This window comes from Rutidosis leptorrhynchoides, chromosome 3 (genome assembly GCF_046630445.1).
Source record: "Rutidosis leptorrhynchoides isolate AG116_Rl617_1_P2 chromosome 3, CSIRO_AGI_Rlap_v1, whole genome shotgun sequence".
Classification (NCBI taxonomy): domain Eukaryota; kingdom Viridiplantae; phylum Streptophyta; class Magnoliopsida; order Asterales; family Asteraceae; genus Rutidosis; species Rutidosis leptorrhynchoides.
In genome coordinates, this window is record NC_092335.1 from 395642025 (window position 1) to 395655783 (window position 13759).

General features: G+C 35.2%; 1 protein-coding gene across 3 annotated transcripts; it reads right to left on the bottom strand.

Annotated features, from left to right (window-relative positions):
* Window positions 1-635: 635 nt before the first annotated feature.
* On the bottom strand, window positions 636-5305 carry LOC139897707 (protein FAR-RED IMPAIRED RESPONSE 1). Of its 3 annotated transcripts, XM_071880400.1 has the most exons (9): window positions 5204-5305; window positions 5066-5111; window positions 2628-4672; window positions 2494-2556; window positions 1821-1889; window positions 1636-1698; window positions 1481-1549; window positions 1346-1390; window positions 636-913 (listed from the first exon to the last, which is right to left on the bottom strand). In XM_071880400.1, exons 3-9 carry the CDS (start codon window positions 4647-4649, stop codon window positions 857-859), a joined length of 2388 nt encoding a protein of 795 aa, XP_071736501.1. In that variant the 5' UTR covers window positions 4650-4672; window positions 5066-5111; window positions 5204-5305; the 3' UTR covers window positions 636-856. The 3 variants fall into 3 exon arrangements, with proteins under 3 accessions (XP_071736501.1, XP_071736502.1, XP_071736503.1); XM_071880401.1 differs by having other exon boundaries at window positions 2646-4672; window positions 5066-5304; XM_071880402.1 differs by having other exon boundaries at window positions 1486-1549; window positions 5066-5304.
* Window positions 5306-13759: the final 8454 nt, after the last annotated feature.

Consider the following 13759-nt stretch of genomic DNA (forward strand, 5'->3'; position numbering starts at 1 on the left):
CGCGGGTACAATTATTTATAAATATCCGCCCGTCACGGGCATGGGTACCCGCAAGTCACGAGTTTTTTTTCCACCCATTGCCATACCTAAACGATAGGTAGGGAATATTTGTGTGTTTGTATCGAATTGTGGAAATGGGTTCGAGGTCTTTAGGGTTAACTAACTAAAAATTTCGAGTCAGGTGTAGTGCTTGCCGCGCACATCACTTGCGCGCTGCGCACTATGTCTTGAAACGAGTCCAGTAACTTTTTAAATGAAACGTGCGCCGTACAAGTGCAAATGTACGCCGCGCACTTTGCTGAAAAGCTTTCTGTCGCAATTTACCATGGTGCTGCACGCCGCACAAAGATTTGGTGCGCCGCGCGGATGTTAAAAAAAAATTATACGGGAACGAGGGTGTTTCACATCATTATCCATCAGAAAAGAAAGCAAGATCCAAAGCAAGATCCCAATGTCAAAACCTTCTAAAAAGTCTAATATTGCAAGATCCCATATATTTGTCTACATTATTTCCCATAATAATCATTACTATTACTACCTTCTAAAGGAAAAGAAAAAACGTAATTAGAATTTGGTCAAGTAGTGTAAATCTGCTCAGCATCCCACAGAGAAAAAGATATATAAATTAGCTAGTAATTTCATTGATATACAAATTCATTTCATATCTAAGTTTGAACCAAAATACAAGGTGACACAACAGTATTGGTATACTGATCACAACACACTAAATCACAATAATAATAATTAAAAAAAAAAAAAAAAAAAAAAAACTATTTAACAACACAATCTTGGCTACCAAACTAAACGAGTATTAGTATTAAACAACATGAGTGTTACCATAGCAAAATAACGTTTGTCATGAATGTCTAGATGGGTGGTTGTGCGTATCATTGGTTCGTAAAGTTGATTCATCCTGCAACCAAGAGAGCAAATTAAACTGTTATAGACGGACGCTTCATGAATAATTATACGTTTGAAGTGCACATGTAATAGTGTTTGAGGTCTGGCACCTGTGTAAATATGGCCAAACGGCTCTCTCATTTACTTAAAAATGGGTCGAAATGGTCAACATATGGATAATTACCTAATAGGAGAATGGGTCATGCAACCTCTTAAATCATTTTATTCGCAAATTTAGACTTGGATTATATCATTGTTGTATTTATTATATTATTTTTATTGTGTCATAATCACATTTAACACAATAATAATTAATGAAACTTAGTCAAAAACTTGTGGTTCAACCCAACCAGGGCTGGCCCATTTTGACATGTTAGTCCATTGCCATATTCGCCCATCTTGCCACCTATACAAGATAAAATGCACTATAACTGAGCATACTAACCTGCATGCTGTATCCAAAGCTAGGTGGTCTAAAATCCAAATGCCCCTACATAAACGAAAGTAAAATTTACAAATCATAGGATAAAGAAAAAACTTTAAAAAACTTTGTAAATATGTTTCAAAGTAGTTAACACACAAGACCATGTATGCTTTGTTGTGCTTCAAAAAAACCGTCATGCGTTGGTGCTAACGAATTCAACTGTCCCTGTATATGAAAAAACAAAATTATCAGAAAATTTTACTCACATAAGTTACGTTCGATTGGATGTCAACCAGATAGAATTTACATACCAGTCCCTGCATGCTTTGTTGATTAACATAGTAACCGTCATGAGGTGGGCCCATTAAGTTTAACTGCAGTAAAGTTTCCACCAAATAACCATAATCATTCAATTCAACACATTGTTTTAAGCCTAACGCTAAATCAGAATAAAAGACTTCAAGGGTAAAATGGTAAAAGTGACGAAGCATCATACCAGTCCCTGCACATTCTGATGGGTCCCATAATAGCCATGAAGAGTTATTCCATCTGAGCTCATAGTTTCCTATCATCAAGTAATAATACATCATTAACAATTTCACTTGTGACTTTTTAGAGAGTACTAAGCAATTCAAGGAGTACTTGGATGGTGACCAAGTTTGACTTTGACCGATTTTGACAGAGTTTTAACCCGATTATTCGAATAATCCCAAGTTTTGGCCGAATTTTAACCTATTTTCCCGATAATCGCGAGTTTTGACTGAGTTTAAAAGAGTACTCCCCGAGTTGCAAAAACGGAGTACACGAAAGATGCATATATATAATGTATGATATAAACACAAAGGTTTTAATTTGTGATAGCGGTGTGAAAAATAACCAAGAATGTCGTTTAAACAAGGTGTTACAAAGTTTGTAGTACGAATGGGTCTAACTAGTTGTATTAGACTATAATGTCAAACGGTTAAGATAAAAAAAACATACACTAAATATAGATGGGATAAAGAAATAAAAGTCGAGCAACGTATATGCTAATGCATACAAATTCCCATAATCATTCTGCTAAAATAGGTAACTATAATAATATAGATCTTATTATCATTTTAAAGCATTGATAAAAAAAAAAAAAAAAAAAAAAAAAAAAAAAAAAAAAAAAAAAAAAAAAAATAAACCATTTGTTGCAAGCTATCTCGAGCCTCGAGCATAACAGGTTCAGGTTCAGGTTCTAACTGTACCTGCAAAATTCAGCATATTATTGGATAAATGTAATTATATATTAAATATAAAAAATATGAACACTACTAACCTTCCTTTTCTTACTTACACTCTTCCTTTTACTTGTTTTTGCAGAAACACCTACTAAATTCTCCTCTTCTAAATCACGAATCAAAACAGCATTATTACTATTCACATTTACACATGTCTTTAAAGCTTCAACAAGTGCGTGAAACGCAATATCATAACTTTCCTCAGATAAAGATCCTTCTTCACCCAATTGAATAGCTTGTTTGCATAATTCGTTGTACATTTGTACCCTATTTGTCACTCCTTCATTTATTAAAGGATTATTATTCTTTGCATCTTTCGTCCATCTTTTTAATATGTATCGAGACGGAATACTCGAAATTCCACGATGTTGAAGAACAACCATTGCATGTCTACAAAGAAAACCTCGGTATTCAAACAAAAGACATGAACACCAAACCTCAGAATTTTCCCGGTCCCACGTAACCATAAACTTTTCGATTTTTTCATAATCGTTGACCGTGTATATAGAGATTGACCCGTCTTCGGGTTCCGTTTTAACGTGACACCCGACAACTCCCAAAGCCTCAATTTGAAATCTTTTGAAAATCGTATGAGTATAAACACACGACATTTGTTTTTCCCATGGTGAAGGTGATTTTAACGCCGGTTGTTTGTGACACGTGTCGAAATCCGCAATCGCTTCCTCTTCGTAACGTTTTTCAAGAATCGTCCCGTATTGTCTAACAAACTCTTTGAGTGTAACTTTCTTGTGAATATATTTATCAAAGAAAGAATTAACACTTTCGGCCCGATGTGCTGTCGACATTCCCGCTAAAAACGTATCCTTCATATAAGCCGGGACCCACTTTTTTCTATCTTCGTATAAAGTGTGAAACCACTCGTTTTCTTGAAGCTCGAATCTACCAACGAGCTTCCACCACCTCAAATCGAATTGTTCGTCCGTTAATGACTTATAAATACACTTACTAAACTTACTCATGAACTTTTCATGTTGCCTAATAACATGCCCTAGACATTCGGGGACTTTCTCTAGAATACTCCAAAGAAATAAACAATGACGCGAATTAGGAAAGATTTCGAGCGTAGCCATCTCCAATTCTTTTCCTTGATCGGTAATAATAACTTTTGGTGCTTTTTGAATCCCGCCCATTGCTCTAAGCCACGTTTTCATTAACCAAACCCACGTTGACTTTGACTCGTCACAAACCAAACCACATCCAAGTAATATCGGCTGAGAATGATGATTCACCCCAATAAACAGAGCAAATGGCATTTTATCGTTACTTCTAACATAACTAATATCAAAAGAAACAGCATCGTTAAAGCTCGCATAATCTTTTCTACTTTTAGCATCTACCCATATCAAATTTCTTAACCGTTGATCTTCGTTCAAATCAATCGCATAAAAGAAATCCGGATTCTCTTTCTTAACATGTGTGAAATACTCGAGCATAACATGACCATCACCTTCTTCTAAAGCTAAATATCGGCCTCGGTCAAATTCACAATTTAAGTCATCCCTTGACAAGTCAACATTATTATTCCCGCAAGATTGTCTCAACATTTGAACGTACATTTTCTTCGTTCGTTCACTAACGGCATGGAGAATATCCATATTGTTTTTCTCGGCTAACTTTACATTCTTATGAATTCTAAAATGATAAGCTAAAGCAGGTAACAATTCATGATTATGATCCTTGATAAATTCATGAATATACCATTTTCCATCTTTTCGTCTTTTAACATGCATACTTGCTTTACAATCTGTTTTTTTCACACTAGGACGCCTACTGGTCCCACCATCCGATTCTGGTGTAACCCCGTATCTTGAACACGCAAATTTAGCATCGATAAACTCTTTCGATTTCTTTGAACGACGGCTGTTTTTTATTGATGTTGTGAATCCCATTGATTTTGCATATTCTTGATAAAAAGAATATGCAGCTTCATGAGATTCAAATTCAATACCATTATGCAACTCAATATCTTTATCCCCATTAACTACTCGACTATCTTTTTCACTTTCTTCATTAATAACATTGGACACATGTTTACTCATATCTCGAATTGCTTAGGGGCTACCTATAATTCAAGTGAATTTATTTATTATTAGCTCGAAACTTTGATTGCATCAAGTAAAATAGAACAAGAAAATTGTTTACCATATTGAATTGAAGGGCTTTGATGTTTTCTTATGGAAAAATTACATAAGAGTACACTCTACTTATTCACATTTTGTTTAATTTACACAAGTTTTTTATTGTCAATTTAAAAACTTCCACCTTTATTTATAACAACTCAAAGAGAAAAAAAGGAAGATATTTAGGCTTTACATAACCCAAACTTCCCAATAGAAATATTTGAACTTCAACATAATAGTTATCAAAAAAGTACATATTTTGGCATGATTAATAATTAACCCTAAAGATATGAATAATTTTACAGAAATATGAAAACAGGCAATTAGTAGGTTACCTTTTTCCCAACAGTTGGAACACAAATCGATCCGTTCAGGTACTAGCTGCATTCAAGGTGAGAAACCCTAACACGAAAAAAAAAAAAGAAAAAAAAGAAATTGATGTTGGGTTTAATATTGGAGATCAAGAAGATAACTTTTTTAACTGAATTTGATGTTGATTGGTAAGAATGTTGAAGGTACTATGGTGTGTTTGGCGATACTCCGGTCCGGTACTTCCCAGTTAAAAGTTCTTTTACTTCTTTTTGCTTTTTTTTTGGTTGCAAAAAATAGAAATTAATTAAATAGATGAAAGCATGGCTTAGAGTCTAAATTAATTATTCACACTTTAGCTCATAGAAATTTGATTTTACTATTTTTATAGCGTTTCATTTTTTTTTATTTTTTTATTATGCTTTATTTTTGTTCGTTTATTTATTTATTCATTTTTTTTTTGTCAGAGATCCTGTAACGACCCGGATTTTTCGACTTGCTTTTGTGCTTATGCTTTCACGAAACTGCGTATATGTGCGTACTGAGCTAGTTTATACTCTAGGATCTTATTTAATGATTAATTACTTTCATTAATATCTTACAACGTGCTATTAAGTGTGTAATCACTTAACTTGATCCCCGAATGCTTTTACGACCGTTGGTGTCACTTGACGTTTGAAACGAGCTATCTACTTGATACACGTTTAACTTTGGTCATAATCAGAATATTATGACTACGTAATACTAATTGTTATTTTATAATAACAATTACTTGGGTTTTTGGATGCTTAATTACGCTTAGTAATTTACTAGAACACACTAGTTAGTCTTGTTGGACTTTCTACCTTGTTGGACTTTAGCCCACCCTACTCTTGCTAGTGGACTATTTAACTAGCCCAATTATTAATGGATTATGACCCATTTAAATGCAAAACAAAAACCAATTTATTAGAGGGAACATACTAGCATTTTTGTTAACCATAATCATAATTGTTGCATGGGATCCCAACATAAGCACCAACTTTAGATAACCATTAACCAAAAAGCAAAAGTTGTCTCCCCCCTTGTCCCCCCTAAACCCACGGCCAAGCACCCCTTTTTCCCTATAAATACCACTCAAACCTCACCCATTTTACACTTGATCTCATTCACAAATTACACACACTTACTCTCTAATTCTCTCTCTAGTCTTTCTCACTCTAAAAAGTGTAAGTTTTAAATTTTCTTCTTCTTCTTCTTCTTCTCTTCTAAATGTCGACATCGACATCATCATCATCATGCAAGGATCTAGCTTTTTAGCTTTTTGATCTTGTTATGTCTTGTAGATTCAAACTTGGGTTTGAATCCTTCAAGAACATGAAAGATTCAAGCTTTCTAGCTTTGGAATCTTTATTTACTTGTTAGATCTAGGTTTTCTAGCTTATGATTCTTTTATTTTGTTATAAAGATCAAAACTTATGTTTATGATCTTCATGTAACTTGAAGATCTAGTATTTTGCTTTAAGGATCTTCAAGAACATTAAAGATCCAAGCTTTCTAGCTTAGGGTTTCATTATTTTGTTAAAGATCTTAGCTTTTTAGCTTATGGTCTCATTACTTTCATTAGATCTTAGCTTTCTATCTTATGATCTCATTAATCTTGTAAATATCCAAGCTTTCTAGCTTAGGGTTTTCTTAATAGTGGAGATCTAAGTTATTATTGTAGATCTCACTTACTTGGAACCTTTTTGTGATTGTTGTGATGATAAATATTAAGTCTTCATCATCTCATATGACGAAGATGCATAAACTTGTGTAAAAAGAACAAAGGTTGAAGCTTTATTGGGTTTATTCAATAAAGAGACAACCTTGATGTTCAAAACTTGTAAAATGATAGCTTTTTCTCTTAGTTGTGTGTTGATGGTTGAAACTTGGTCAAAGTGATGCTAAAACATCAAAGAGTTGTACACTTGAAGCTTACACGCATCAAGGATGAGAACCGTGATGAGCATCAAGCACCAAGGAACCCACCGGAGCACTTGTTTGATGTTTTTCGGGGTCTGATCAGACTCCTGGACTTCTGAAAATTTAATTTCAGATAGTTCGTTTCGAGTAGATGACTTTTCGTTTAGTCCTCGCCTAAATCCGATATACGGTTTAGGATTTATAGCTTTCCGAAACTCACTACGCCTTTGTAACATCGTGCTGAAATTTCTGACCTACTTGCACTTAAACCATCGACACGGTCAAACGAAGACGAGTTAGGTTCTGAAAATTGGTAAGCGGTTAGAGGACTCACATACGGAGCCATGGCCACTGACTACGCGTCTTTTAGATTTGTATAGAGGTCGTAACAGCTGTCTAAAGTCATCCTTTTGTTTCGATCTCTATTCTTGTTAAACTTACTTTAGCTTTGATGAATGATGATGATGATGATGACACTAAAACTTAATTTATGCACTTTTAAACTTATAGGGACAACATACTGACTTAGTGACCTTTGACTTAGGTTGACGACCTTTCGGACCGACTTACTACTTGCATATTTTTCGTATCGACTTTTACTGCTTATTCACTGTGAGTTATAGCATCCCTTTTTACTACTTTTACTATTTTTGGGACTGAGAATACATGCGCTTTTTACGTTTTACATACTAGACACGAGTACTTAAACTTTATATGTGTGTGGGTTACAAACGGCACAAAGATTCCCCTTAGCTCGGTAACGTTTAATCATTGGTTTCCTAATCGTGAACGCGAATCTTAGATATGGATCCATAGAGTTTGACAACCCCACTCGAGCTAGTCGCGCTAGCAGACAATGAGTGTTTAATACTTCGAGGACAAACACACTCGCCAAGTGCACTTTTAGGGGGTGATATACATACGTTAAGTCTAGTTACTGGGTGCCCACTGTTAAGCATATACTTTTCATACTGATTTAAACTGCTGGTTGAAGCACTGAAATCTCGTGGTCTACATTACTTTACTGATTACAAATAAACTATAGCTTACCAACATTCGTGTTGGCCTTTTAAGCGTGTATTTCTCAGGTGCTTAGACGTTGTTGCTTCCGCTGTTAGGCTTGCTGTCTTGGTGTTATAGACTTGCTGTTACGGACCTGCTGTGTTAGATTTTTCGCTGCATTACTTAGAGATGTCTCAATCACGGAACTTTTATTTTGCATTCGTAACTTATGTTATTTTCAACTAATGGCTTTGTAACGACCTTTGGGTCACATACTTATGTTAACGCTTCTATTCATAGGAAGCATGTTATCTTTTGTAAAACGTTATCTTTTAATGAATGCAAAACTAATTTTCAAACAGCATATAGTGTTTGACCTTGTAATGATCCTGTTGTTGATGAACCGTACACGATGGTTTTGTACAGGGCGTCACATTTGGTATCAGAGCATTGGTTGTAGGGAATTTGGTTGCATTAGTGAGTCTTGACCGAGTCGAGTAGGATTCGCTAATAGGACTAATCTACAACTTGCTTGTTTACCTGTTTCTGCGGAACTGCTGCATGCTTGATAATGCTAAAAACGAACATATATTTCATAGCATTATCCCTTAAGAAAGACAAGCTTTTAGTTGCAATTGTTCTATTTACAAGTGATATTCGTTTAAATAATAAAAGGTGAAGACAAAAGACAGATTCGACGAATTGAAGACGCAAACGACCAAAATGCTAAAAAGTACAAAGTACAAAGTACAATCCAAGTGGGTCAATTTATTGATAAGAAACGTCTCAAAATTACAAGAGTACGAGCTGAAAAACGCAAAGTACAAGATATTAAATAGTACGCGAGGACGTTCGAAAATCCGGAACCGGGACATGAACCAACTATCAACGCGCAACGCAACGGAGCTAAAATTACAAGTCAACTATGCACATAAATATAATATAATATATAAATAATTCTTAAAATTATATATATATTGTATTATATATTAAAAACCGTCGGCAAACTAGAAAACAAAAGCATGTGAGCTGGATCCTTCTGGCCATGCGATCGCATGGCCAGAAGGCACAAAATCCATGCGATCGCAGGGGCATCAGAATCTGGCCAATTGCTATAAAAGGCGACGAATTCTGCACGAAATATACCAACTTTTTCAATCTCTCTTTCTCTCTATGTAATATATATTTATAATTATAATTTTAATTATAATTAAGATTAATAATAAATTATGGTTTTGTTGGGTTAATGTAAGAAATGTTTTAAGGTTTTATAAGTCGAAATTCTGTCCGTGTAACGCTACGCGATTAATCACCGCTGTAAGCTTTGTTCTTCCTTTTTAAATTAATGTCTAGTAACTAAGTAATTATTATGCTTATTTGAGCTGAAGTAATCGTGATGTTAGACTAAATATTATGACAGGGTTATTGGATTTTGTATCATAATTAATGTTTGAACAAAAGACCGACACTTGTGGGCATTGGACTATGGACTATTAATAGATGGGGGGTATTGTCTAATTGAGTAACAACTCATTTGAGTCTGTCGAACCTATCTTCAAATTAGTTAATCTAATAATTATTAAATTGATTACGAATGTCCTATTTATTGACGTTTATACGACATCGTTTACAATCATTTAATTAATCAAACGAATGTCCTATTTAGTGACGTTTATACGACATCGTTTAGAATCATTTAATTAATCAATTGGATTCGGTAATTGATTATTCATTTGGCCAAGTGGATAAATTAATATATCATGGACTAATTAAAACAAGGGTGGATTACATACAGTGATAACTGGTGTAATTGTTAACGGAAGTGATAACTGCGTCATAGTTTAAATCATTAATTAGTTGGAATATTTGACTTCGGGTAATAGGGTAATTTGACGAGGACACTCGCACTTTATATTTATGACCGATGGACTATTATGGACAAAAACCAGATAGACGTATCAAATAAACCAGGACAAAGGACAATTAATCCAAGAGTAATAAATTAAAATCAAAACGTCAAACATCATGATTATGGAAGTTTAAATAAGCATAATTATTTTATTTTATATCTTATCGCACTTTTATTTACTGTCATTTTATTTATTGTCATTTTAATATTGTTATTTATTTTACGCACTTTAATTATCGTCATTTATCTTTACGCTTAAAAACTTAAAATCGACAAACCTGTCATTAAACGGTAAAACCCCCCCTTTTATATATTACTACTTTTATATATATTTTTGTATAAATATAGTTTTATAATAATATAGTACGTAATCAACTAGCTCCCTGTGAAACGAACCGGACTTACTAAAAACTACACTACTCTACGATTAGGTACACTGCCTATAAGTGTTGTATCAAGGTTTAGGTATATCCCATCTATATAAATAATTAAAACTTGTGAAAATTGTATCGTATTTTGTAATAAAAATAATAGTATTTCGTACTACACCGCTGCACACATCAAGTTTTTGGCACCGCTGCCGGGAAGCTCGTTGTCATAAAACATAAAAAAAAAATTATTTATTTTTATAATTTATATAAGTATTTGAAAAAATAAAAAAAAACAAAAAAAAAACAAAAAGAAATTAAATTAAAAAAAATAAATCGGTCCAGCACTGTAGCATCCCAATAGCTGAACTGGACTGCGAAGCCATGCGATCGCATGGCCAGAAGCCTTGAGCTCCATGCGATCGCATGGAGTGATTTGAAAGGAGTAGTATCCTCAGCCGACAGTTTATGGTTTTTATTATAATATATTTATTATTAATTAGGGTTTTAATTTTGTGACACCGCTATTTTTTTTTTTATAATAAATACGTGGCGGAAGCAAAATATTAATTAAATACGATATCGAAATTTGTACAAACCGATGTCACGTGTCATTAAAACAATTTACATATTAACAGGAAGAGACGTAAATACATTCTGTTTTCAAAAGTACACGGTTCATATTCTAAAAGACCACATCAGTGTTAACCCTGTCAAACATAACATCATCATGCCCGTCTCCTCCCAAAAGCACTATCTACAAAAGCTAACAACCTGTAGGGAGGAGATGGAGGGGAATTAGCACGAAGCTAAGTGAGTACGACTAACTACAGGCCATAGCATACACAAGTGTTATACTAATCATGTCACATAGTCTAACATACAAACATCACCCAAGTGCCGTCTACAGAGACTCTGGAGGCTCGGCCAAACCATTAACCACCAGCTGATCGGACTGGGGCTTACCAGAAGTTCCTCCACCACCATATGTATATACATAATTCACACGCGACGGACGCGTCATTCACATATATATACACCACGGTTGTCTAGGCTACCACAGAGGAACCCAACCCGCAGGTTGATCTCTCCCACCGAGGCTACCACACAATAGGGATGCACTGGGCTCCAGCAGACAAGCATCAACTAACATGCAGTCATCACAAGAACTAACTAACCACAACAATAAGTATATCTAACAAGCATGTCAATCATAATATAACATGCTTCTATATACTATAATCTCTAGTTAGTCCCACTCACCAAATACCAGCAAACGAGAAGGTGTTCAGCTATCTAATCACTGAACCTTCTATTTCTCCTTTTCTCCTGAGAAATATATATACACGAGTTAGTTTATGTCCATAAACACCAAATAACACAATACAGAAAATTTTGTCAGAAAACTGTCCGCTAAAAATTTTCTGCTTAACACTTGTGCACTTTCAAAATTTACATCCTAAACACCAAAATACAAACGGGCAACATAACGGCTAAAAATCAACACTTAGGTAAAATATTCTGCCCTGGACACTCAGTCGGTCGACTGACTCTTACAGTCGGTCGACTGACTCTTACAGTCGGTCGACTGTCGACACAACCGGTCGACTGACCTTCCCAGTCGGTCGATTCATTTGGTATTACATCAATCGGCCGAAGATAAATCTCAGTCGGTCGGTTCACTCAACAGTCGGTTGATTGTCTTCGTCAATCGGTCGGTTCAACCCTCAGTCGATCGACTGTCGACCGACAGTCGGCCGAGTGTGTTCATCTTCATCAGAAACTGAACAAAGGCTACGGGCTTCATGATGAAATCCTCAAATCTCGATCTAGAGCTCATTTTAAACACCAAAATCGACCACAACTTGTTCACTACTTGTTATAGACTCAAAACCCACAACAATTTGACCATAACAACACTTAAATCACTTGTTTTGACACAAATTTACACTTTTATGAAAACTAACACAAAAACTCCATTTTCTTGAAGATTAAAGTATGAAAAGCTATGAATCTTACCTTGTTAGAATCAGTAAATCACAAGGAACACAATGACATGAACAATTTGAGCTCTAAAACAAGAATCAAGGATTAGGGTTTGAAGTAGGTGAGGGAGATGAAGAACGGGTGTGTTTGGGAATTTTCTAGAAATGGGAAGAAGAACACACAGACTAGTCACTTAATTTAGGTTAATTTCCCACACAGTGCAACACACGGGTATTTATCAGTTATCTGATATCTTTCGCACATCATTTGGCAACCCAAACGAAGTCCAAATTAAATAAACAAACCTGTTCTGTGACCCTTGTCACAAACTGGTCCTAACCACATCATTAAATAATAATAAATATTAAATAAAAATAAAAGCATATAGTAACACATTACTAACTTAAGGGCAAAATAGTAATCTTACAACTAGGCCCGATTGAGGATGTTTCAAATCTACCCCCCTTAAGAAGATTCCGTCCTTGGAATCTGGTCAAGGTCAAACAAATGGGGATAGCGCGCCCTCATTAACTCCTCGGTTTCCCACGTCAAGTTAGAACCTAAACTGTGCCGCCATTCCACTAACACCATAGGAATCTGTTTCTTTCTTAGCTTTGTGACTTTCTTGTCCACTATTCTAACCGGCTCTTCTACTAACTTCTTAGTTAAATCAACTTTCAAATCCTTCAATGGAAGAATCTGACTTTCATCATCTACTTTACACTTTCTCAGATAGCACACGTTGAACGTGTTGTGTATTCCTGCTAACTTTGATGGAAGATCTAAAACAACAATTTGATCATTCAAAATTTCTATGATTGGAAATGGCCCAATAAACCTCGGAGCTAGTTTACCACGTTTGCCAAATCTGATCACCCCTTTCCACGGTGATACCTTCAAGTATACACGATCACCTACATTAAAAATTACCGGACGCCTATGCGGATCAGCATACATCTTTTGTCGATCTCTAGCTGCTTTTAACTTTTCACGCGCAATTTCAACTTTTTCTGCAGTTAACTGAACAATTTCGGGACCTGCAAATTGTTTCTCACCTGCTTCTAACCAACATGTCGGAGTTCTACACTTACGACCATACAACATTTCATATGGCGGCATTCCAATACTAGAATGATACGAATTGTTGTAAGCAAACTCTATCAGTGGAAGATGCGAATCCCAAGAACCACCATATTCTAAGACATACGCTCTCAACATGTCTTCTAACGTTTGAATCGTTCGTTCACTCTGACCGTCTGTTTGTGGATGATATGCTGTACTTAAATTCACACGCGTACCTAGATTCTGTTGTAAACTGTTCCAGAAGTTCGATACAAACCTAGTATCTCTATCGGAAATTATCGACAACGGTATACCATGTCGACTAACGATCTCTTTCAAGTACAATCCTGCCAAATCACTTAACGAAGCTGTTTCACGAGTAGCTAAAAAGTGAGAACTCTTTGATAAATGATCCACAATCACCCAGATCAAGTCGTGTCCTTTCTGGG

Coding starts and splice junctions, on each gene's coding strand:
- LOC139897707 (XM_071880400.1), bottom strand. CDS start 4,649: ATGAGTAAACATGTGTCCAATGTTATTAATGAAGAAAGTGAAAAAGAT. Junction 1,699..1,820: donor ATCAGAATGTGCAGGGACTG/GTATGATGCTTC, acceptor ACTTTACTGCAG/TTAAACTTAATGGGCCCACC. Junction 1,391..1,480: donor AACAAAGCATACATGGTCTT/GTGTGTTAACTA, acceptor TCGTTTATGTAG/GGGCATTTGGATTTTAGACC.